Genomic DNA, 23,883 nt, shown 5'->3' on the forward strand with positions numbered 1-23,883 from the left:
CTCCATCTCGGTAAAACAAATGAACCAACGATGCATGTTTCCCCGGGCACATCGCTGCCCCTCCTTTATCAGACGGGATGCTCAGGCGAAGGTCGCTGAGGGTCACGGGAGCCTGGGATTCCAGGTGGGCGCACATCCTACCTGCCTGTGTGGGTTAGGTCCCTTTTAGAAACAAGTCTGGGGCGAATTCTACTCCAGGGTGGATGGCCCCTGTCTGACTCATCTTGTCCGTCTGCCGGATTGCCACAGAACGTTTCGCACAAGCACGACGCCTCGTCCAGGCTGTGGTGTCATTTTCTGTCTTTCCTCATTGAAGTTTTCTCTCCACTTGCCGCCGTCAGGTCAGGCTTCCACGTGGACTAGCGATGTCTGGGGGCGCTTACTAAGGGAGCAGGACTCCCCACGCGTCACCGTCTGTGGGTAAACTGGGGTGAAGCTCTGCCCCCCACCACCCCGTGTCTGATGCCTCGCTCCTTCCTTCCACAGCCTGTGCCGAGGACTTTTTCTACGCGTCCCAGGGAGGAGACACGTCCATCGAGGGCGTGGACGATGCGGAGGACTTTGAGAAGACTCGACAGGCCTTCACGCTCCTTGGTAAGGAGCTTGGGGGTGAGGGGGGGGCGGGGGGGGGGGAAGGCCGGGAGGGCTGCTTTCAGGGGAGGAGGAAAGCACGGCCACGTCCACATCCCGCTTGGCTTGTCCACCTTCATCAGCCGACGGGGAGGCCTCTTTTTTTTTTAAAATATATTTTATTGACTTTTTACAGAGAGGAAGGGAGAGGGATAGACAGTTAGAAACATCGATGAGAGAGAAACATCGATCAGCTGCCTCCTGCACACCCACTACTGGGAATGTGCCCGCAACCAAGGTACATGCCCTTGACCGGAATCGAACCTGCGACCCTTGAGACTGCAGGCTGACGCTCTATCCACTGAGCCAAACTGGTTAGGGCGACGGGGAGGCCTCTTGTCCTCGGTGAATCTCTCCTTGCTGTTCTCCGCCCCAGCTCTCGGCCGCCCATGTGTCCTGTTGACCTTTCCTCAAAGTGAGGATTTGAGGGTGCACCACTCTGTGGGCTAAATGAGCAAAGGTTTCCATCCTAGCATGACGGGCATTCAATCCCATGAACATAGGTGTCACTGACTGTTTTTTAGCCTGATAAATTATTGCCTTAAAATTAAGTAACTGCAGCTGGGGAGGAATATGTGGGAACAACTGTATTATTTCCTAAACTGCGTGGTAGGTTGACTGGTGTTCATTGTATTATTTGGTAACTTTAAAAATATATATATATATATATATATATATATATATATATATATATTATTAATTTCAGAGAGGAAGGAAGAGGGAGAGAGAGATAGAAACGTCAATGAGGAGAGAGAATCAATGATCGGCTGCCTCCTGCACGCCCCCACTGGGGATCGAGCCTGCAGCCCGGGCATGTGCCCTTGACCGGAATCAAACATGGGACCCTTTAGTTTGCAGGTCAATGCTCTATCCACTGAGCCAAACCAGCTAGGGCTATTCGGTAACTTTTATTATGCTTCTGAAATATTTTGCAATTTAAGTAGACGGTATAATGCCTGAAAGCGAAGTAATACATGGTAAGAGATTATCCAGGCCTTTGGTAACTTAGTTGCATACATAAATGTTACACGGGCGTTTGCTGCCACAGTGGCTCGGGGAAGGTGTGCGTGCCTGTCGCTGTGAGGGGGCACGTGGTGTGGGGAGCAGCAGCTAGCTTCCTGGCCGCCCCGCCATCACGCCTCTCCCAGGCGTTTCTCCTCCGCTTCCCCGGCTGGCACTTTGGATGGGTGCCTCAGATGTTTGCAGGAGATGGTGTTGTGAGAAAAGTGACGGCAGATAAATGGCCATTCTTATTAAGCTCATAAAGACATCCGTAAAGCGTGTGGTGGAAATCTAAGTCCAGAATGAGCCTGCAGATTGCTGCCTCTCCTTTGCTCCTGGAGACAAGCCGGTGCCATGGCCCCTCTGGTCTGATCAGGACGGTCAGAGCAGAGGCGCTTCCGTTCAGTGGGGAGCCCGGTGCCCTCTGAGCTGTCCTGTGAGTGGCAATTACTTGGTGAGGAGCTGGAATCGTTATAGGAGTCACTGGCCCAGAAAGGAAAATCAAACCTTTAAAGAAAAGAAAAAAAAAGGCCCTTAAAAAGGTGAAATGCTGTGGATATTGAGTGCCATTTGTTCTTTCTCCCCCAGGGGTGAGAGAGTCCCACCAGATAAGCATTTTTAAGATCATCGCTTCCATCCTGCACCTTGGAAACGTGGAGATTCAGGCCGAGCGCCAGGATGACTCCTGTAGCGTATCAGTAAGTCGCACGCCAGCGCGGAGACAGATGTCCGCAGCTCGCTCTGTTCTCGCGGTTGCACACAACCGAAACGCGTCTTTGCATTTAGAGGGCACTCGTAGGGTATTTATTCTTCCCAGAATTGGCTTCTGGTCCCTTGCCGATAGTGTTTTGGAAGAACAAATCCCTTTCAAATCAGCTCCCATCACATGTCTATCACGGAGGGCAGGGGATTTCGTGGCTATTCAACACATTTAATTGACTTTTGAGAGAGGGAGAGGGAGGTAGACAGACAGGCAGTGATCGATGCATTCACTGGTTGATCCCGGTATGTGCCCTGACCGGGGAGTGTGCCCACCGTCTTGGCGTGTGGGGACAACACTCTAACTGACTGAGCCATGTGGCCGGGCCTCCGTATTTCTGATGGTTTGATCTGCAAGTGCCCCGAGGTCCACGGAATGCTATCCCGGTGATCAGCCCACGGGCGCTTGGAGCTCCTGCCTGAGGACCATTCTGGAAGGCTGTGAAGGCGTGTTAGGCGCCACGCTTGGTGACCGTCTGCAGGAGTTTAACAAGCTCACTGGGGAGATGGGACAGCTGACAACACCTGCCGAGATTCCGAGATACGGGCGGGATAGTGAGACCTGTGTGAAGGTATTGCACACTGCACAGCGCCTCACACACGCTCGCGATGACTGTTCTTTTCCTGGTGCCCAGGGTGGTGCCTGATGTGCGTCATAAAAACATGTCCACTTGGGCAGCCGGTGGAGCGGGTGCCGGCGCAGAACGGACAGCACCTGTGACGTGCTTGTGGGTATGTCGTTGTGCTGTGCCGACATGACTGATGTCCTGGCCGTGAATCAGTGAACCTGCGTGGGGTCGCGAAGTCCTGGGAGGTGCCAAGTGTGATTCTTGCCCCAAAGGGCTTAGCAGTTAAATAGCCAGCTGCTGGGAACAGACAGAAAACAGTGCTCCAGAATATGACATGGGCGAGGGTTCATGCCACGCACAGGTCGGTGCAAACATGTATTAGCTGCCTCCTGCTTGTCGCACTAGGGTGGGGGTATCAGAAGTTAACGCTGGCCCTGCTTTTGGGGAGAGGAAGGCCTGAACGTCGCTGGCATCTGGGAGAGCTCATCACCTCCTCTCGCCCTGCTCCAGACTTTTTCCCTAAAAGAGAAACGGTGGGGGTGGGAGGCCCCTTGGCCATGCAGGCTGCCTCTACCCTCAGCGTGGAGTCTGCAGCCTCCTGAGGACGTGGAGGCTCACCCACCTGGGCCCAGTGAGAAGGGGGATGTTGGAGCCACAGTGTTAGGTGCCCTGGACATCAGAGTGTGTGTGTGTGTGTGTGTGTGTGTGTGTGGGCAGAGCGGGTGGCAGTGACGATGCTGAGAGAGGCTCAGGGACCCAGAGGAGGACCTGTGTCTTGGTGGGGTGGTGCAGACCAAACAGTCCCCAAGGCTGAGTCCTTATGGACAGTGGACGATGGCCCCCGATGCCTTTCCCCTCATGAGAAAGGCACAGAGAATTGTGCCTTCCCACTGCACCCCAATAAGTGTCCCATAGTTCCTTAGGCCAACCACACTCTCCCTGGGGTCAGGGACCAGTGAGATGAGGAGCAGGCGCATTGAAAAGCTCCTGGTTTCGCCTGGTAAATTGCAGGAACAGATGACACGTGTTCTCTTGGCCTGTAGCCCCCTCCTCAGTCCCCTTCTCCTTAGGGGGAGCACATCCCGTCCCCATCGCGGCTCTCACAGCACTGGTACCTCTGCTCCGGGGCACATCCGTGGCTGTAGCTGTGCTGTGTTGCTGAAGATTCCTCTCCCACATGAGACTGAAGGCTGTGAGGACAGGGACTGACCTGCTCCTCATGGTATCACCGGCACCGGCACCCGGTAGCCACCTGAGAGGCAGACGGGTGATTGCGGCTCTCGGCTCGGGGCGATGTGCCTGAGAGTCGAGTGGATGGGCACATCCGAGGACATGGGGGGTTGGTGGTGAGGCGTGAGAAGCAGGGCCCGTGAGCTCGGGCACCTGCAGGCTCAGTGGGCCGAGCCAAGGCCTTTTTGCAAAGCCAGGGCCTTTTTGTGAAGTGTCTCCCCAGTCCTATAGCTGGTCTCCCCCACCCAGCCTCTCAGGGCACCTCCAGGTGAGAAGGGAAGTGAGTGTTGCTCTTGTTCCATAACTAAACGCTGTTTCCCCACTAAACGCTGGGGCCCTGTCGGGGCGCTCACTGCTCCGGCCCTCACACACACTGGCACCGCTGAGCATTGTGTAAAGGCCGCACAGAGGTGGGACTATCAGGCCACGCTGGGGAAGAGTGGACGGAGGACACAGGTGGTGGTGAAGGAGGGGAGGAGGGGGGCAGGGCCCCTGACAGACAGGGGTCTGGGTACCACATGGTTTCCCTTGGAAGTAGCGGCAAGTCGGAGGCTTCTGAGCGCAGGCACGTGGTCTGGGCGCATCTTGGATTCCTCCCCAATTAGAGGCCGTGGAGAGAACTAATTGAGCTGAGACCTTGGATCTGACTCTTACTGATCGCTCCTTAACCTTCCCGGTCTCTTCCTCATCTGCAGAGGGGGTGACGTTACCTGCCTTACCCCAGGACCCACGATTCAGGTCTTAATGATCATCACCATGTGGTTAGAGTCAGAGTGGCCCCTCGGAGCGTCCTCCTCACTCCCCAGCCCCAGAGAGAGGACACTCCTTTCTAAGTCACAACGCCCAGTCCAGACCCAGCCAGCGAACTTCCCCTGCACACTGCCCACCCCTGGGCCCGGGCTGCCCTCCCCTGGCCTCACGTCCCCCGCTGGTGCCTGGCACGGTGCTGGGCACGCAGTGTGTGCCCGAGAAACGCCTCACCAAGAGGATGCAGGGAGAGTCCCCTCTCAGATGCATTGTGGTCTATTCCTCGGGACGCGGGGTGGGCCTCCTAGGGAAATGCTGCCATCCATACGCAGGGTGCCTTCTGCTCGCTGGTTTTCATTTTTAATTACAGCAGGAACCGTGGTCCTCGGCCCCCAGAGCTGCCTTGGCGATGCAGCCACTTGCAGTGACTTGGATGCCAGAGGCGATTTGTTTTTTGAATTTGGCCAGACGGGCCCAAACACCTAATCTGCGATCTCTGCTGCTGGCTCTTGTTAATGGATTTAGCATCGTTTAATTAAGCCTAAATGTAATTGCATGATGTTACATCAGCTTCAGTTAGCACCTTTAATCAACAGTCAGCAGTGGGTCACAGAGGGGGGAGCCACACCCCCCCACAGTGGACGGGAACCCATCCCATAGCAGGGGATGCTCAGGCACGTTCTCCACTGTGTCCACCTGGGAGGTGCTGGGGAGGGGAGAGGAGGGTGCCTGTGGGCAGGTGTGGGCGGCCAACGTGGCTGCTAGCAGGCCATCTACATGTCGGGATCCAGCTGCGATGCTGTGCCTGGCAATTAAGAATTTCTTGGAAACAGGTCAGATGAGTAAGTCGGACACTTGCCCCCTCGGAACCTGTTGTCTGCCAGGCAGCGCCCAGGTACCTCCCTTTGCCACGTGTGGCTTTCTGTTTGGGGGAGGGAGCGAGCAGGTGGGGGGGGGGGGTCCGTGCAGAGTGGCCATGGCAACCCCACTTGCTGAATCAAAAGACGGGACGCTCCACACCCACCAGCCCATGCTGACTCCCGTGGCTGGGTGAGGCGCTCGGGCCACCTCTGAGAAGTAAGGAGGATTGGGTTAGAAGGACCGTTCCCAAGGTATTTTCCCGGGAACCTTAATCCTAAGCCATTTCGTAGGAAAGTGAGGGTTCTCTGGGTTCTAAGTGTCCAGGAAGTGCGTGGTATGGTGTCTGTCTCTTGGTGCTTACAGGTTAACAAACCAGCACAGCTGTGTTTAACCTGTTGTCACCCGCCGTCCCCTTTCTTAAAAGCCAGTTAATGCTCTTTGTAACGATGGCTCCACAGACCATGCTCTGGAAAAACACCGGCCTTACGGACTTGGCGAGGTTCTCTCCTCCTCTGGCATTCCGTGGTTTTGTCATTGTGTGATTAGACTTTAAACATCCCTAGGAGCAAACAGCACAGCCTGGGGATGGAGTGTTGCGAGGGAAATGGTAGCGATACTGTTCATTGTCACTGAACAGGCCCTCATGCAAAGCCTGCTAGGCAGCCTCGTCAGAAAAGGAGTCCGCCAGCAATTTAGGGCCATTAGGAGGCGGCCCGGCTTGTTCTGAAGGCCTCCCTTTCACCGCTGGGTGGTCACTGCCCATGTGGAGTTAGGTGAGGGGTGGGTAATGGAGAGCCTCTGAGGAAAAGCGGGGCTCCTGGGGGTTCCCCGAGTGCTCAGGAAGCATGCCCCTTGGGTGAACCGAGACAAGTCCCTGTGGGAGATCAGGTTTCAGTGACTCTTAGAGGCTGGGGAGAGGGGGGAGGACGGGAGGGTCGGGATGAAGTGCAGCCAACGGAGGTGCTGGGTTCTCCGGGTCACGGGGCCCCGGGCCCCTGGGTGAGACCTTGCACGGCTGCAGGACGGGCTTCTCCCGGGCGGGAGAAGGGACTTAGGCTGGAGGAAGTCCTGTTTCCCTAGCTCTCAGCTTGGGACGTTAGCAGGTCGTGTTCCAGGTGATTGCTCAGGTCAAAATCAGTGCCATACCTTTGCCATTTGTCCAGCTTCCCACCTGGATTCACTCTCCCGCTGAGCTGTAAGACTATAAAGTTCAGTGCCATGTTATTGAGTGGCCCTCGGGCTAAGATGAGAGAAAAGCTGCTTGGAAGCCCCGGACGGGTGCCGTCCGTGCAGGCTCGGCTCAGGGCTCGCTGCTGGCACAGGGCTGAGACCGGTGCCCTCAGAGCTCGCTGGTCAGTGCAGGCTCGGCTCAGGGCTCGCTGCTGGCACGGGGCTGAGACCGGTGCCCTCAGAGCTCGCTGGTCAGTGCGGATTTTTTCCCGGCTGAGGGCAGGCCCGGCATGGAGCTCTGCCGGTGGCACGGCACCCGCCGGGTCCCGCTGGCCTCCAGCTCTTCACTCCTAAGGGTTTACCCGCTCCCTGCTGTCGGGGTGTCCTCTCAACCAGTCCCTCTGCAACCAGCTGGCGATGGCAGAGGGGACAGGGAAACGCCCTGATAATTTGGTCAGTGGCAGGCATCACGATCAGCTGGAATGACACTCTTCGGGCCCTCATGGTCCTCTCCACTCAGCAGAGTGTTGGTGGGACTGGAGCGCTGGGGCCCATTTTCCCCGGGCAGGGGGGAGAGGGCACGCAGGGGTGCTTGTCTGCCACGCCCCTCCTGAACCCCATCCCCCTCCTGAACCCACCCCCTGTGCGTCTTCCAGCCGCAGGACGAGCACCTAGGCGCCTTCTGCCGCCTGTTGGGGGTGGAGCACAGCCAGATGGAGCACTGGCTGTGCCACCGCAAGCTGGTCACCGCGGCAGAGACCTACGTCAAGACCATGTCCCTGCAGCAGGTGGTCAACGCCCGCAACGCGCTGGCCAAGCACATCTACGCGCAGCTGTTCGGCTGGATCGTGGAGCAGGTCAACAAGGCGCTGCACACCGCCCTCAAGCAGCACTCCTTCATCGGCGTCCTAGACATCTACGGGTGGGTGCCCGCCCTGCTCCTGCCCCTGCCCCTGCCCCTGCCCCTGCCCCTGCCCCTGCGCCTCCCAGGGTCCTGGTGTCTTGCTGCTGGCACTTTAGAGCCGCCAGGCCTGGAGACCCCCTGGCGGTTCTCAATGGGGGAGTGTGAAATGGGGGGGGGGGCGGTGTTTCTGGTTGTCACGGTGACTGGGGTGGCCCGAGGCCAGGGCGCTAGGTGTCCCACCGTACGGAGGACAGTCCCGAGGGGGAGCAGACCCTGTCCTAACACCACTAGCTCCCCCACTGGGAACCCTGTAGATATGTTTCTACAGCTGGGAAACAGCCCGGAGAGGGACGTGTCTCACCGAGCTCAGCCCGGAAGTTGCTGTGGACCTACATCCGGGTTCTGTGTCTCAGTTCTGTTTCATTCACATCTACCACCTGACTTCCTCCACCAGGTCACCCGTCACGGTGGTCACGTTGGTGCCGTGATCTGGCCCGGCACCGGGCAGGTCTGGGCCGTGTGTTCGTTTGTTCTTGAGGGTTCTCTTCCCGTCGGAGTTCTAACCTGGTGGGAAGGGCCGTTGTTCCTCACAGCAGCCTGTTCTGCAGGGAGAGGCGTGCAGACGTGTGGTGGCCAGGCCTGGGGAGACGCGGTGATTCTTTGCTGCCACAGCTCGCTGAGTGACCGCAGATCACAGGCCCGTCTGCGCTTCAGTCCTCGTGGCGTGGCATGAAGTTCTGAGCCACCATCTGAGGTTCTTTCTGGTCCTCGTGGGATTGTTGGAAGGGAGATGTGCTGGGTCGCACCCCCCTTGCACTTCTCTGATCCGTGCCCTGCCCTCTCTAAGCTAATACCAGAGAAAGTCCCTGGGGATCTTCACGTGGCAGGAGCCATGGCTTCTGTCTTCACATAGACACTCGGACCCACAGAAGCGGGGAGGCGTGAGAACAGTGATGCTGTCGTGGAAACGGCTGCTCTGGGGGCTGATCGGCCAGACTCCCCACGTTGAGGCCGTAGTTACGGAGCGTCTCCTCTAAAAGTGGCCACTTCCCCGCCCGGCCGGCCCTCGTGACACCTCCTCTGCTCTTGTCCGTCACTGGGTTTCAAATCCAACCACGTCGCCTGCTGTGGAGGTAACGGCAGAAGGACGTGGCTTTCTGGCGTCACAGAGGCCTGTGCACAGGCCACGCCACACGGGAGGCCACAGGAGAAGCTGTGCCGGGGCAGCCGGAGGTCCCGACACAGCGCCGGACAAGCTGTGAGGCAGGAGAGAGCACGCGTGTGGGCACAGCCAGGGAAGCTTTGTGGGAGGGGAGGTTCGACCTGGACCTGGTAAAAGCATGGAGGGGGTGGGGAGACGCCTCTAGGAACAGGAGCCCAGTCAGAACAGCAGGAGAAAGTGTGAGAGGAGACCTCCCGGGGTGGAGAGTCGCCAGCGTGGGAAGCAGGAGGTGCGTCCTCTCTGGAGCTTCAGGCTCTCAGCTGCGCGACCCTGGGCAGGTCCCTGCTCCGGCTCAGCCCCCTGGGGGCTCCGGGACACACTGCAGGGCCTGTGCACCGGGACACACACTGCCCGACTGGCAGTAATTAGTTCTGCACCGTTCCCTCCGCCACGAGCACCTTCAGGGTAATTGGATTTCCCAAAACACTGACCTGCGGGGTTACCTTCTGCGCTAGGACCCAGAGAAACGGCTGCAGCATTACCTTCATCTATCTGGGCAGGTTCTCATTTTACTGAGCTTTCGATTTGGGAAGATTATCATGCAGACTCATTAATCACATGTAAATATATCTTTTTAATTTTTAATTTTATTGATTTCAGAGAGGAAGGGAGAGGGAGAGAGAAACATCAATGATGAGAGAGAATCACCAATCAGGCTGCCTCCTGCACACCCCCTACTGGGAATCAAGCCCGCACCCAGGCCTATGTCCTTCACTGGAATCGAACCCGGGACCCTTCAGTCTCAGGCGAGGCTCTGTCCACTGAGCCAAACCGGCTAGGGCGAAATATCTGGACTCCAGTGCTCCCGTTGAGTAAAGTCTGAAAGGCCAGTTCTGTTCTGCTCACACACTGTCCCAGCAGGGCCTCGCAGCTGATGGACAGCGTCCCCTTCCGGGACCCCCAGGAAGAGGCATCGCTCGTGGTGGAGGGGCCTCTGGGAGTGCGGCTCATCCATGCAAGCTGGGATTTCATGCTTGTGTTTATTTGCCCGTTAATTTTTACAGCCGAGTTCATTTTCTCTAAGGCTGTGGCTGCCCGAAGGGGAGAGACAGGTGGCAGGGTCTTGTCTGTGGTCTCACAGGTGGACTCGTCCATGGGGAGGGCGGGGACCCTGAGGATGCCGCCTCCTGCTCCTGGTGCCGACTCCTGGCCTGTGCATCTCCCTCGTCTGAGAATGGCCTGGTTCCTTTGGGGACATCTGACAGCTGTCCCGGGGGACCAGGGTCCCGTCGCCGGGCCCAGCAGCATGGGGCCACCCACCAGCCCTCTTGGGATTCTCCTACCCTTCCGGCCTCCTTCCCAACGTGCCATGCTGTTTTCTTTTCTCCTTTTTACATCCTTGTTCTTTCTCAGAAGCTAATTTACGTTGTCCAACCATGTCATAAAGAAGTGATATATTTAAAAAGTGGTTGGCTGGCTCTCTCAGGCTAGACATGCCCTCCCCCTCAGGCAGGCACTGCTGCTGCTACAGATGACGACTGTCCCCGGATGAACTGTAGCCCCGTCTGTGGCTCTGTGGCGTCGTTGGCCCTGCAGTCAAGCTCACTCTGCAGACAGCTGGAGGGAGTTTTGCAGGGTAGATGAGCCACTCCAGCTCTTTCTACAAATGCTTAACCTGCCTCTATAGAATCGGCAGCCAGAGTGAGAAACACTCCCGTCTGTACACATGTAAGCGAACAGTGCACGGGCCAGCATCGTCACCCACACACCTCCCGCTGTGCCGTTCTAGCCGGTGGTTGGTTCCGATGGTAGAAAAGGCTCTGAACACGGAACAAATTGCCTGGGCCACAGCTGCCCCCACCACCCCTGCGAGGAGCCCCTAGCTGGATGCCCTTCGCCCAGGCGCTCCCGAGCATTTATTTCCAGACGCCCAGTGCCCAGTAAAAGGTGGCTTCCCTGCACCTTGCTCCCCTGCCCGGCTCCAAAGGGTGCAAAGCAAGCAGCACCCTCAGCAATTTAGCCAACCCAAGCCAAGGTCCGTCCTTAACTAAGGGCTAAGGGTCCGTGACGCTGCCTGCAGGGTACTCCTTCCCAGGCAGGGCATGGAAATGAGCAGGAAGGAGCCAGGCAGCTCTGGCTGGGGTCTCCTTTTCAGGTTGCATTAACCAGCGCTTGCCTCTACAGGCCTGATTAATTGTAGCCATAACCCTTCATTGCTCTCCACTCCTCAAGGTAACAAGAAAGAAATGGCTTCAATTTGGGGAAAAAATACACATTTATTTGTCTTTGACCTGAGCCTTCAACATGCCAAGGTGGCAGGGGGCTTTGGCCGTGCCCAGCCTGTTGTGGATGAGGACTTCGCTGAGGAGACTGGGAGCAAGGCAGGTGGCAGATCCGTGCCTGGTGCTGAGGTGGCGGCAGGGTGCGGAGCGGGGAGAGGAATGTATGGGCCCCAGGAAGCAGGAAGTGGGCTTGACTGGGATTTTATATTCCTCTCCGCCCTGGTGTGACTTTCTGTGTCTCTTGTAGTATTTCCCAACTTTAAAATTGGCACCCAGCCCTCTTTAGCGCTTTTGAATGATGTGTTTTTAGTTTTTTAAATGGTGCTTTAAAAAAACCTTGATCATAAAATTCACCATCTTCACCATCGTCACGTGTACAGTTCAGGAGGGTTACGTTGATGCCCGCGGTTGTGCAATGGATCTCCAGAGCGTTGAGCAGCTCCCATCTTCCCTCCTGCCGGCCCCTGGGACCCGCCACTCTGCTTTCTGTCTCTGTGAGTCTGCTCCTCTAGATACTTCATTGGAATCGAGACTTTATATGTATGGACTCACACAGTGTGTTCTCACGTGACCTTCAGTAGACAGTCAAGGGCGATCTTGGTAAAACAGAAAGACGAGGCTGAGCTAAGAGCTTGCTGTTCCTTTGCCCCGTGCTCCGGAGGAAGGCCTGTTTCCCCACCCTCAAAGCATCTCCTTGCCTCTCTGCCCTGGGCGAGAGGTTGGTGGCGGTTAAGAATTAACTCGGGGTGACTGGTCTACTTATATTTTTATTGCAGTTTCACTTTCCAGCAAACACTGCCTTCTTTCTAGAGGCACCTGTGGGCCTTGCCATACTCCGTAACTGGGGCAGAGTGAGAAGGAAATGATTTTTCGGCTGCTTTTGGAAGCGAGGAGGAAACTGAAGTAGGGGTGAGACGCGGACCACCACAAGGACAGATCGCAGGTCTCAGCATCAAGTCCTACTCTGGGTTCTGACCTTCCTCCCACCCAAGGAATTGGCCTGAATAGCGTCGGCATTGACCTTACCGGGGAAATCCAGTTCCCTCTGGCATATAAATGCCTTTGTGACGTGTCAGTGTTGTGAATTATAAATGGATTCATTGTGCTTATTTTAAAAAGTCATCTCGGTTGATGCGAAGAGTTACCACCCGTAGAATCCCACTGTCGAGGGGAAGGTGCCCTGTCCCCCTGGCTTCCTGAGATCAGTCATCTTAGACACGTTCCAGGCTGCCCAGGCCCCTCGTTCATCTCTGGCCCCTCAGCATTGCAGTAATTATCCTGATGGCCGAGGAATTGTTTCCAGATAATATCCTTAGAAATAGGGAAATTAGGAGCTAATTTCAGGCCATCGCAAATTAATGAGAATTTTCTTTGTGGAGTGCTATCGCTGTAAACCTTTAAAAAATGATAAGTGGGAGATATTTAATTCCTTTATCTGTGGAGCTCCGTAGAAACCCTGCAAAGCACACGCAATTGCTGTTATCTGGCCAGTTTTGCGAGGGCGGCTCTTTTATCTTCTTCTCGGGTTTATTAATTAAGTTTCTGCTGGGGCTTGGTTGGCGTTGGCAACCTCCCTTGGGGTGCGTGTGGGGGCGGGGAGGAAGTGAGGATCTAAGTGACATGACCAGGCCTTAGGACCAGCATCCGGCTGCGAGGGCCGCAGACCAGGGCACCGCCTACCCACACAGTGCCTCCCTCCCGCTTGCTCTGGACGCGTGGACTGCAGCCCGGCGTGGACTCTGTGTCCTTGATCTTGTTTCATTAACCCAGACTGACGCCTCCTATAGGCACGACCCGGGGCTGTTCTTTAATGGAGTTGCCGGCATGCGGTTGACTCCTTTGATCCCCAAGTGACTTCCTGTGTCTCCATGTCTTACTCTTTGGTGGGGGAGGTAGGCCCAGGGGAGGAAGGGAAGCCCGAGGTGTTCTGGGCACTGGCCCCGCCCCGCTGGGTGTCAGTGCATTTATTTTGTTGGTTGCTCTGCATGGGGTACTTCCCCTCCACCAGCACCATCTCCAACCCCCACCAGGGCTGCAGCGACACTTTTGTTTGCAGTGGTCCTGATGGGGCCCACGGGAAGGGCTGGCATCCTTTTACGTAAGACTGAGGAAGTGCCGTCCGCACTGAAGAATGAGCGAGGTGAAGATTTAAGGTCATGGAGAAGGCGGAAGCCTGTGCCCCAGCCCCGGGCCCTCGTTGGTCATCACCCCTCTCCATCTCAATAACCTCCTCTTCCGGAAGTCCTTCCCGTTCACAGCCCTTCCGGGTCATTGCTCCCTGCTCTTCCCAGTGAACCAGTCACTCTTGTCTAAAGTAGGAATGCGGTCTCAGGAATCAGACTCTCTGGGTTCAGATACTGGCTCTTCTCCCTCCTGCCGCTCCGCCTCCCCGCTCCTCCGCAGGGACCCAGCTGTTTGCAAACATTTGTGCTGATCAGCAGACGACAGAGTTGATAAAGTATAAATAGTTCAAACACATCCATTTTTTAAAGTTAAAAGCCCAGCAGAGACGTCAGCGACGATCCGAGACAGTTCACAGAGTGAGATGACTGGGACGCGCACACAGAAAAAGGTTGAACTCCATTAAGGATCAGAGATTAAAATTCCAACAAAAACATTATTCGTGTGCCGCGTCACCAGAGGCTTTTAGAAGTTGAAAGCCAGAGAGCTGTGATGCATGAATCTTCCCAGTGAGGGAGGACCAGGGAACACGGGGGGCCTGTAAGATGTCCGATAGCTGAGTTGTGGTGGTTGTCACACACTGTACGTTTGTCAAGAACCCGTAAACATAGCCCTGGCTGCTGTGCTCAGTGGTTAGAGGGCCGGCCCCCGCACACTGAAGGGTCTCCGGTTCAATTCCCGGTCAAGGGCACGTACCTGGGTTGCAGCTTTGATCCCCGGCTGCGTGCAGGAGGCAAATAGTGTCGCACATCGATGTTTCTCTCTCTCTCTCTCTCTCTCTCTCTCTCTCTCTCTCTCTCTCTCTCTCTCTCTCCCCCCCCCCTTCCCTTCCACTCTCTCTAAAAATCAATGGGGGGAAAATGTCCTCTGGGGAGGATTAACAACAACAACAAAAAAACCTCGTAGAGGTATACCCTTTAATTTGCTGCATCTTATTGTATGTAAACCCTAAGCCAGGAACCATGAACTGGAAAAGTAAAAAGCATCCTCCCCGGGATGGAGAGAACAGGACACGGTTGTGCCCTGGGAGGCTGGGCCGGGGGTGGGTGATAACGTGAGTTGGTTCCTCCTTTCCGGAAGTTGCCTTGCTTCTGCCTATTAAGACACGATGCTCCGAGGTGTGTTTCTCCGTCTAGGATCACATCCTATGGAGAGAATCCAAAGTCAAAGATGTACATGCAGTATTTGTCACAGCATCGCTAGCTGCTGAAAACTGGAAAAAAGCATTAAAATGTTCCTCAAGAGGAGATGGCCAAACCATGATTCGTCTGTGTGGGGGGCACGGCCAGCCCGAGAGCCTCTGTGTGAACTGGGGAAAGGCGCGCCTCTGGGTGGAACGACCTCTCCCAGCTTGTAGGGGGTCCGCCAGCTGAATTTCCTCCCCTCCTGCCCCCTCACCTGGGCGCCCTGTCCCACTCTTCGGGGCAATCCATGCCGTGGTCGATGGGGCAGATACTGAAACAGAGGCCTCTGAGGAACATGCCATGGAGAGTGAAATGATAAAAACCATCTCATTTTACATATAATCCCAGTGTGCTCAAAAACGTAAAATCGGTGAAAGGAAATCTACCGAAATGTAACTGGTGGTCAGAGGGAGGGTGGGCTCTGTCTGCGTTCTTCCTCTCCTGACTGAGCAGGACTCGGCCGTGCCGGTACCTGCGCCGGTGGTGTCCAGGCTCAGGAGCAGGAACCGGCCTCGGTGCCGGCCTTCAGGGCGCAGCGGGTGGGAGGGGAGGGTGAGGGCAGCCGGGCCCCAGAGATCCCATCAGCCACCGGAAGGGGCTCTCACTGTGTCCTCTCCTCTTTCCCTCGCAGGTTTGAGACGTTCGAGGTGAACAGCTTTGAGCAGTTTTGCATCAACTACGCGAATGAGAAGCTGCAGCAGCAGTTCAACTCGGTGGGCTCGGTGTCTGGACCTGGGGTTTCGGGGGGGGGGGGGGGAGGGGGGAGGGCTCTGTCTTCCCGAGAGCGACGGCCCAGCCACTTCTCCTCTATCAGGGCCAGGGGCTCTGGCTCTGCCCTGACCTTCCTAGGGTTCCTCATGGTGCCCCAGCTTTAGAAGGTGCTCCCCGCTGCTCAAGAGGAGGACTGAATGGGGCTTCGACCCCAGCCCTCCTGAGCCTGGGCGTCTGGGCCATTTGAGAATTGCAAGCAGCACGAGGCTGCCTGTGGCGAGTTGGGGTGTGGCCAATGCCGTGGAGAGGGGATCCCCTGGGAGGCAGGGCCGCCTCGCTCAGCTTCCTTCCCTGCTGTCATGACTGACGGAGACCACGTGGTCGCAGCTCAGGGCAGGCGAATGGTAAGGCGTGCATGCAGTTCCCTGACCTTGACCTCCACCTCCCACCCTAGCATGTCTTCAAACTGGAGCAGGAAGAGTACATGAAGGAGCAGATCCCTTGGACCCTGATTGACTTTTACGACAACCAGCCTTGTATCGACCTCATAGAAGCCAAGCTGGGCATCCTGGACCTGCTGGATGAGGAGTGTAAGGTAAAGCCGGTGATGCGGTCATGGCGTTAGGTCAGCTCTAGGCTGGGGTGGGACAGGGCAGCTGGATGGTGCGGGGCAGCGTGGGACCCCAGACCTGGAATTTGCTGAGAGAAGCACAGTCCGTTCTGCACACCAGAAGGTACCAGAGGGGACTGTGACTGGCAAGTATTGCTGCTGCTGTGCAGCCCCTTTTGGCAAATACGGGGTGGCATGACTGTCACGATGTGATGGTGGCATGGATTCGATGCCCTGGTGTCCTCGGCTCTGAGAGAGGGTGGGGATCTCCGCAGCTGGGCCAGGTGGCTCGAGAGGGGCTTGGGGGCAGGCGAGACCCATGATTTCCCCGTTGAGCCTTTGTGGACTCCACCTGGCGGGGCAGAGGGACAGGTCCTGCCTAGATGGGGGCAGAGCTGGGACCCAGGCTCCCTCCTGACCCAGGGCCCCTTCCCAGGACTTTGAGAGGGGAGTGTAGGCACCTGTATGAAGCCACGTGCACATTTCCCCCTCTAGACTTTTAAAAAGCATTTTTCTTTAAAACGATTGCCAAGACTGGAATCAAAGATAAATAAAAGGCACAACAGTTTTGCTATTCGGATAGTGGCGGGGCGGGGGGAGGCTTGGGAATGGGGGTTGTGTGGGTTTTCCTTACAAATACAAATTAAACATGAAAAAAACTCTACTTCAAAAAAAAAAAAAAACACTAACAATTCAAGAAGACCTCTGTCACCATTCAGAAGTCAATGGTTAAATATAGTTGGTTGTACATTCTTTTTTAAAGGATTCAATTTGCTGCATATTCCTGAGTTGCTGATAGCCGCAATGTAGATTTTATCAGAACACAAAGTCTAGCTTTCTTTCTCCCGTGCCTGTTTTAAATCTACTTCTGTGGGAAGATTTTTGGAGATAAGTGCCTTCCATCCAACCCTGCCTTCTGGGCTGCCTTTAAAACTCTGTTGTCAGATAGGAGAGCATAAGAGGGAAGAACACGGCTCCCGAGCCAGCCTGACCTGGACTGAACCCAGCGCTGCTGCTTCCCAGCTGTGTGTCCTTGAGCAAGTTACCTGCCCTCTCTGTCTCAGCTCCCTGGTCTATAAAATGTGTCTAAACATAGTGCCCAGCTCGTAGGGTTATTGTGAGGATTACATGAGTTGCTACGTCCAAAAGATACAGGAAAGTTGTCTGGCAAATACTAAGCACCGTGGGCATTCGCTGATAGTATTCTCTGAGGATCTTCATGGTGAATTCTTGCTGCCCCTTGTTTTTAGTTGAGGGAGGGGAGTGAGAAGAGAGACTTGTTTTTAGTTGAGGGAGGGGAGTGAGAAGAGAGACTGACCCTCATCAGGAAATACATGTGCGCGTGACCTTGCTCGTTGATTTATGCCCGTCTGAATGAGTGCATGTGTAGGATTATGAAGTCCAGTTTCATTGTCCAGACAAGATGATTTTAATATGTTTTTATTGGCTTTTTAGAGAGAGAGGAAGGGAGAGGGATAGAGGGAGAGAAACATCAATGAGAGCGGAACATCCTTGATCGGCTGCCTCCTGCACGTCCCTTACCGGGGATCAAGCATGCAACCCGGGTATGTGCCCTGACTGGGAATCAAACCAGTGACCTCTTGGTTCATGGGTCGATGCTCAACCACTGAGCCACACTGGCCAGGCACTATGATTTTTATCCCAGCAAATACAGGTGTTGACTTAGGTGGGGCTTCTCAGCACATTGCTGCCCTTCCTGCTACCCAGTCCTACCAGTCCTCGTCCCCTGGCCGCCCTGCCAAGCCACCCCCCTCCGCCCCCCATACCTGGTGTTTCTAAATATGAAACAGTATATATATAAAATGCTGAATTCGATACATTTTATTTTGACTGCCTACCACAATTCATAGCCTCCTTCAAGGGAAAGTTTGCTTGAGTTTCCTAGGGCACTTAGCACTGGATGTTCAATAGTGGCTGTACCACATTGAACACTGAGAAAGATCTGTTTGCTTACAAAGTATCTGAGAAATTCGTTCTCAACTGTGTAAGCATTTTCCATGTGGCACAGATTGCATTAATTTACTAAACAAAGCCCTTTTTAAAGAGCTAGTGCAAGGGTCACCTTCAGTCCTGCCTGGTCCAAATGCACAACCTAAACTAACGAGGGGCAGGCGAGTCCATAGGTCACCCTACCTGGGGTGCGGGGGGCGGGGGGTGCGACAGAGGACGAGGCACCTTCTCATCGCAAAGGCTCCCAGCATCCTTGACTGTTGGAATGGTGCTTACAGTGACTCATATTCTCCACAAAGCGAGCTGCTTTGCCATTTTTTAAAAAATATATTTCTTTATTGATTTAAGAGAGTAATGGGGGATGGAGAGATAGAAACATCAATGATGAGAGAGAATCATTGGTCAGCTGCCTCCAGCACGGCCCCCTCAACCCGGGCATGTGCCCTTGGCCGGAATTGAACCTGGGACCCTTCAGTTCGCAGGCTGATGCTCTATCCACTGAGCCACACCGGCTAGGGCTGCTTTGCCATTTTTTAAGCCGTCTCTAAACGTAGTGAAAGGGGCAGAATTCCTGACGTAGTGGAACCTCTATCAAGCGTGTCAAACTCGCAGCCAGCTGGCCACAAGTTTGACATACTTGCATTTAAATTTGGGGGAGCTGAGATTAGTACCAGTAGCTTAATCACTAGGCTGGAACTCAATTTAAGTTCTTTGAAGGGCAGGGAAAAAATATAGTAAGGCCTGGCGAACCCGGCGAACTGACAGTTCGTAGTGACAAGACAATATGCGAAAACCAGCGATGAGCAGTGTCAGGTGGTGCGTGTGAGAGCGCTTGACTGGGAGGAACTCCAGAGTGAGATGGAGAGTCAGGAAAAGCTTCGGGGAGAGGACAGCCCGGAGCCGGGCCGGGCAGAGGCGCTGGGTGAGCGTAGAGGGGAGAGGGCTTTCCTGCTGCCTGTCGGCCGGAGTGAGCAGGAGCGGGCACGGCAGGTGGCCGTGCGTGTTGGTGGACACTGAGGTTCCAGGCCTGCCCGGAGGGAGGAAACCTCTTCGGATTTGTTCCTTGAGTTGTGACTTCGCTCCGTGACCTTGGCCTCCATCTTCGAGCTCTTCTAACCCAGGGGTCCTCAAACTACGGCCCGCGGGCCACATGCGGCCCGCCGAGGACATTTATCCGGCCCGCCGGGTGCCGCTGCCTGTCCTGCTTAGCAGCCGACTCGTCCCGGAACCGCAGTGCGCATAGGAATTTGTTCATAGTTTTTTTTTTAAACTACAGTCTGGCCCTCCAACGGTCTCAGGGACAGTGAACTGGCCCCCTGTTTAAAAAGTTTGAGGACCCCTGTAACCCTTCCAGCATCCACCAACCAGCAGGTTCTTGCGGGCTCAGCACGCTCCTACGGACACCAGCCCACGCGGAGTGTTGGAACATACCGTGGCAGGATCCTACGTGTCCGCGGTTGAACCTTGTTTTCCATGTCCACGTAGGGTCATGAGGTCCACTCACCGGCAGACTCCAGCCCCGGCCTCAGCTCTTGGCTTCCTTTTTCCCCTTCACGGAGCTCCTGGTTTTGTGGTTCCGCAGGTCCCCAAAGGAACTGACCAGAACTGGGCCCAGAAGCTGTACGACCGGCACGGGGGCAGCCAGCACTTCCAGAAACCCCGCATGTCCAACACAGCCTTCATCGTGGCGCACTTCGCCGACAAGGTGGGTCTGCTCCCTGGGCTTGGGGCTGTGTGGGCCCCGCCCCAGACTCGGGGTTCTGGCCTGTGAGGGAGCTGCCGCAGCCTGAAGGGTCTTAGGTGGGGTGCCCTCCTACCCTCCTCTCCCTCCCCACGCCATCTGTGTGTGCGCCACCCCGTCCCCACGTGGCAGAACCCCATGGGTGGCTGTGGTTTCCCAGGTGTGCGCCTGACAAACCTTTGCTGAGGTCTCTTTCCTGGGGATATAGCAGCGTGACAGTCGGAGTCGGCCCTCCTGGAGCTTGAGAGGGAAGAGGACAGGGAAACGGTGCCGCTCTTCCCAGGAGCTGGTGGAGACTGAGGATTTTCTCCATCGATTTCTGTTCCGGATGCACTAGACCAGTGGTCAGCAAACTGCAGCTCGCGAGCCGCAGTTTGCCGCTCTGTTGACTAATGAGTTTGCCCACCACTGACCTAGACTCTCGATTCCAATAATTACAGGCTGTTGTTGTTCCTTGTGATTAAGCCCCTATCCCAGTGGTCGGCAAACTCAGTGAACAGAGCGGCAAACCGCGGCTCATGAGCTGCATGTGGCTCACGAGCCGCAGTTTGCCGACCACTGCACTAGACTAAATGTTACTGTGTAGTTGGAAGCTGTGAGGATTAGGCAATTGTGGCATATTGTGTGCAAAGAGGTAAAGGGTAGTATATGACAGTGGTCGGCAAACTCATTAGTCAACAGAGTGGCAAACCGCAGCTCGCGAGCCACATGCACTAGCCCAGCGCTCCTCAGAGTCCATGTGCACGAAGTTGCCTGCCATCTTGTTCAAATGCAGGTTCTAATTCAGTGGGTCTGGAGTGTGGCGGACAACCGCATTTACACCCCCAAAAGGAAGGCTTCTCGAAAGAGGAACTCCTTTTGCAAACAGTTTGTTTTTCCACAGAAGGAATGCCCAGTTCTCGGTGTAGGTCCTGACCACGTCTTGGTTTGCATTTTAAATGGGAGTAGCTGGGGGTTCCGGCTCACACTGTGTGGGCCAGACGACACTGCTCAGGGGAGCTGACCAGGCCGCAGCACTGACTCCCGTGTGCTTCCCCCGTGGCCCAGGTGGAGTACCTCTCGGATGGTTTCCTGGAGAAAAACAGAGACACGGTGTATGAGGAGCAGATCAACATCCTGAAGGCCAGCAAGGTAACACGGGAAAAGCAGGGGAGGAGTCAGTGTCCACAGCCAGAGGCTTCAAGACCAGTGAGATAATGAGAATGTAGCTAGTAAAGCCCATTGCCGGCCTAAGAGGCTACAATGTAGCTAATTGCTTTCTCAGCCGGCAGAGAGCTATGAATACTTTGTAAAGAAATGCCTCTTGAAACTGACTTCATTACTAACAGACGGATTTGGGGGGACATCCCTCAAGGAGTCCCAGATTGGAGAGTGCAGGCTGGGCTGAGGGACACCCTCCCTCCCCCCGTCTCCCCCCTGCACAAATTTCGTGCACCGGGCCTCTAGTCTCTATATAAACGTGAATAGCAGGGAACACCAAAGCCAGTTCCTGTAGACAAGCAAATAGTGGCAAAGTGTCAGGGAAGTGCTGGGCTGGTTTGAAGGTATCATCTGAGTGTTTCCAAGGTTGAAGGCGGGACATTTTTTTAAAGGCCCAGGTGGGTGCTGTTTTTTATGGCTTAAGAGGAATTATAATAGTTCCATTGCTGGTTAGCCAGCTTATACACAGACTTTGCAATAGCTCTCTAAAAGCCCATGTGCAGATAGTTAATCAAAGAAAAAACACCATCTCTCCCTCACTCAGAAATGTGTTCTTTTGCCCGAGTCCTTAGTCAAGGTGACTGCTTTTCATGGAGACTGGACGTTGGTTCACAGGGGGGACCCTCAGGTGCCTGTCTGGCCCAGCCCCTTATCCAGGTGGCGGATGGGGTGGGCGGTGCGGTGATTGCTATTTCTTGCCTGGTCTTGTCCTGCTGCCTAAGCCCAAGGTCAAACACGGCCTTTCCGTCCCGTGGTTAAATGAGAGGTCTCTCTACGTTCACTGAGTTTATAAAACGCATTCTGAGTAGAATGCACGTCCTACCCCTTCTTTCTCAGAGTTAATGTCCCGACCAACCCCTCTCCCTCTCCCTCCCAGAGACCCTACCCTCTCCAACGCAGTCTCAATAGCAGGGGCACATATTGCTCTTAAACTAAAATATAAGTTCTCCAGAAGGTCCCCAGCTCAGGGGCCAATCTAAAGGGGTTTCCTCCCTCCGGTCAGGCCAGTAACCCCGGTTTCACCAACATGCCCGACCATCCGCCGTGCCCGCTCCTGCTCACTCAGCCGGCAGGTGGCAGGAGGCCCTCTCCCCTCTTGGCTCATCTCAGCGCCTCTGCCCGGGCTCGGCTCCAGGCTTTGTGCTCTGGAAAGCCTTCACGTGATGACTGAGTTAGGGCTCAGGGAAGTTCCACAGCTTTACAAGATCCAATAAGGTTGTCGCGTGTATCAGGGCTCCACTCCTTTATGTTGTTGAGCAACAGTCCACCCGATGGACGTACCACCTTCTGTGTATCCATTTCTCCGCCGATGGATGTCAGAGTTGCTTTCACCTTGTGGCTGGCCGCTGCGAACCGTGGTGAACAAGCTTTGACAGGTGTTCTCAGTCCTCTTGGGTACATCCCGGAGAGCTGCTCTGAACGAGTCTGAGCCAAGTTCGAGTCCAAGAGGTCTTGTGTTCAGTACCTCCCTGTGTTTGTTTCTAGTTCCCCCTGGTGGCTGACTTGTTTCATGACGACAAGGACGCTGTTCCTGCCCCCACCGCTTCCGCAAAGGGCTCCAAGATCAACGTCCGCTCCGCCAGGCCCCCGCTGAAAGCCTCCAACAAGGAGCACAAGAAGACCGTGGGCCACCAGGTCAGCCCCCGTGGGGCAGGAAGCTGTGGGCGGGGCCTCTGGAGAGGCGGGGCCGCCGTGTCGGAGGGAGGCCAGGTGGCCCGGTATCTCAGCCCGTATCCCAGCCCGCCACCCTGCTCAGTCTTTCTGTTTTGCTGAAGAAGGAAACTGCGAACCCTTCTCCAGAGGGAGAGAACAGGAGAGGGAAAGGGTGGCTGTAGCCCCAGGCGGGGCAGTCGGTGCCTGTGGTGGGACCAGGGAACAGCCCCTCAGATGCCTGGGGAGGGCCGGGGGTGGGGGAGGATTGAATAAGCCTGGGGGCCAGACCACAGGAAGCAACCTCTCCTACTTTGCAGTCATCATGGGATGTCATGCCCCGTGTGTCTCCCAAGAGAAGCGATGGGAGCGCCTGCCAAGCCCTGGCGACACTAACCGTCCTGTTTCACTGGATTTGCCTATTATGCACGTTCATATAACTGCAGTCACTCCTAGCGGCCGGGCACCGGTGTGCAGGCCCCAGGCACTGTGATCATCTCCGGTAGCACTTGGTCATCTCCTCGGATCCATGACCTGAGTTAGACACAGCAGGGGTGGCCTCTCCCCGTTGGGTTCCAGAAGCCCTGAGGCCAAATAAAGGAGGGACTGATTTTACTTTATTTTATTTTTAATATATTTTATTGATTTTTTACAGAGAGGAAGGGAGAGGGATAGAGAGTCAGAAACATCGATGAGAGAGAAACATCGATCAGCTGCCTCTTGCACACCTCTTACTGGGGATGTGCCCGCAACCAAGGTACATGCCCTTGACCGGAATCGAACCTGGGACCCTTCAGTCCGCAGGCCAACGCTTTATCCACTGAGCCAAACCGGTTAGGGCAAGGAGGGACTGATTTTAGTCATCCTGGTGGTAGGAGGGTCCGAGCTAGAGCCGGACCCAGGGCTCTGAGTTGCTTCCTGTCCTCTGGGTTCGCAGTCATCGTCAAAGCAGTGACGGTGACAGCCAGCGCTGTGGGCGCGCCCTTATGTGTATTATGCATCGCGTGAAAGACGGTCGATGACCAGGCACTGCTCTGTCTCCGCAGTTCCGCACCTCGCTGCACCTGCTCATGGAGACCCTGAACGCCACCACGCCGCACTACGTCCGCTGCATCAAGCCCAACGACGAGAAGCTCTCCTTCCAGTGAGTGTGCGGCCCGCTCCGTGCCGTCGGAGGCGGGCAGACAGGCCCCCCGGCCCAGCCTCCTCGTGCCTCCTTAGGGGCTAGGGCTCAGAGGAACAGGGAGCGGCTGGCACAGCTGCCCGGGGTCTGCAGTCTTTGGGGTGAATGGCTGGCCCCCCATCCCCCAGGCGGTTTC

At 55.6% G+C, this 23,883-nt stretch overlaps 1 protein-coding gene across 2 annotated transcripts in view; it reads left to right on the forward strand.

Annotated features, from left to right (window-relative positions):
• MYO5B (myosin VB) overlaps positions 1 to 23,883 on the forward strand; it is a 223,144-nt gene that overhangs the window by 135,776 nt on the left and 63,485 nt on the right. For both annotated transcript variants that reach the window (XM_080684268.1, XM_080684267.1), the window contains exons 8-16: positions 487 to 594; positions 2,221 to 2,330; positions 7,625 to 7,890; positions 15,313 to 15,394; positions 15,847 to 15,987; positions 19,556 to 19,678; positions 20,762 to 20,845; positions 22,400 to 22,549; positions 23,611 to 23,708. In XM_080684268.1, the coding sequence (XP_080540394.1) occupies positions 487 to 594; positions 2,221 to 2,330; positions 7,625 to 7,890; positions 15,313 to 15,394; positions 15,847 to 15,987; positions 19,556 to 19,678; positions 20,762 to 20,845; positions 22,400 to 22,549; positions 23,611 to 23,708 (1,162 nt within the window). The remainder of the gene's footprint in view (positions 1 to 486; positions 595 to 2,220; positions 2,331 to 7,624; positions 7,891 to 15,312; positions 15,395 to 15,846; positions 15,988 to 19,555; positions 19,679 to 20,761; positions 20,846 to 22,399; positions 22,550 to 23,610; positions 23,709 to 23,883) is intronic.

The sequence above is a fragment of the Plecotus auritus genome (genome assembly GCF_963455305.1).
Source record: "Plecotus auritus genome assembly, chromosome: 8".
Lineage (NCBI taxonomy): Eukaryota > Metazoa > Chordata > Mammalia > Chiroptera > Vespertilionidae > Plecotus > Plecotus auritus.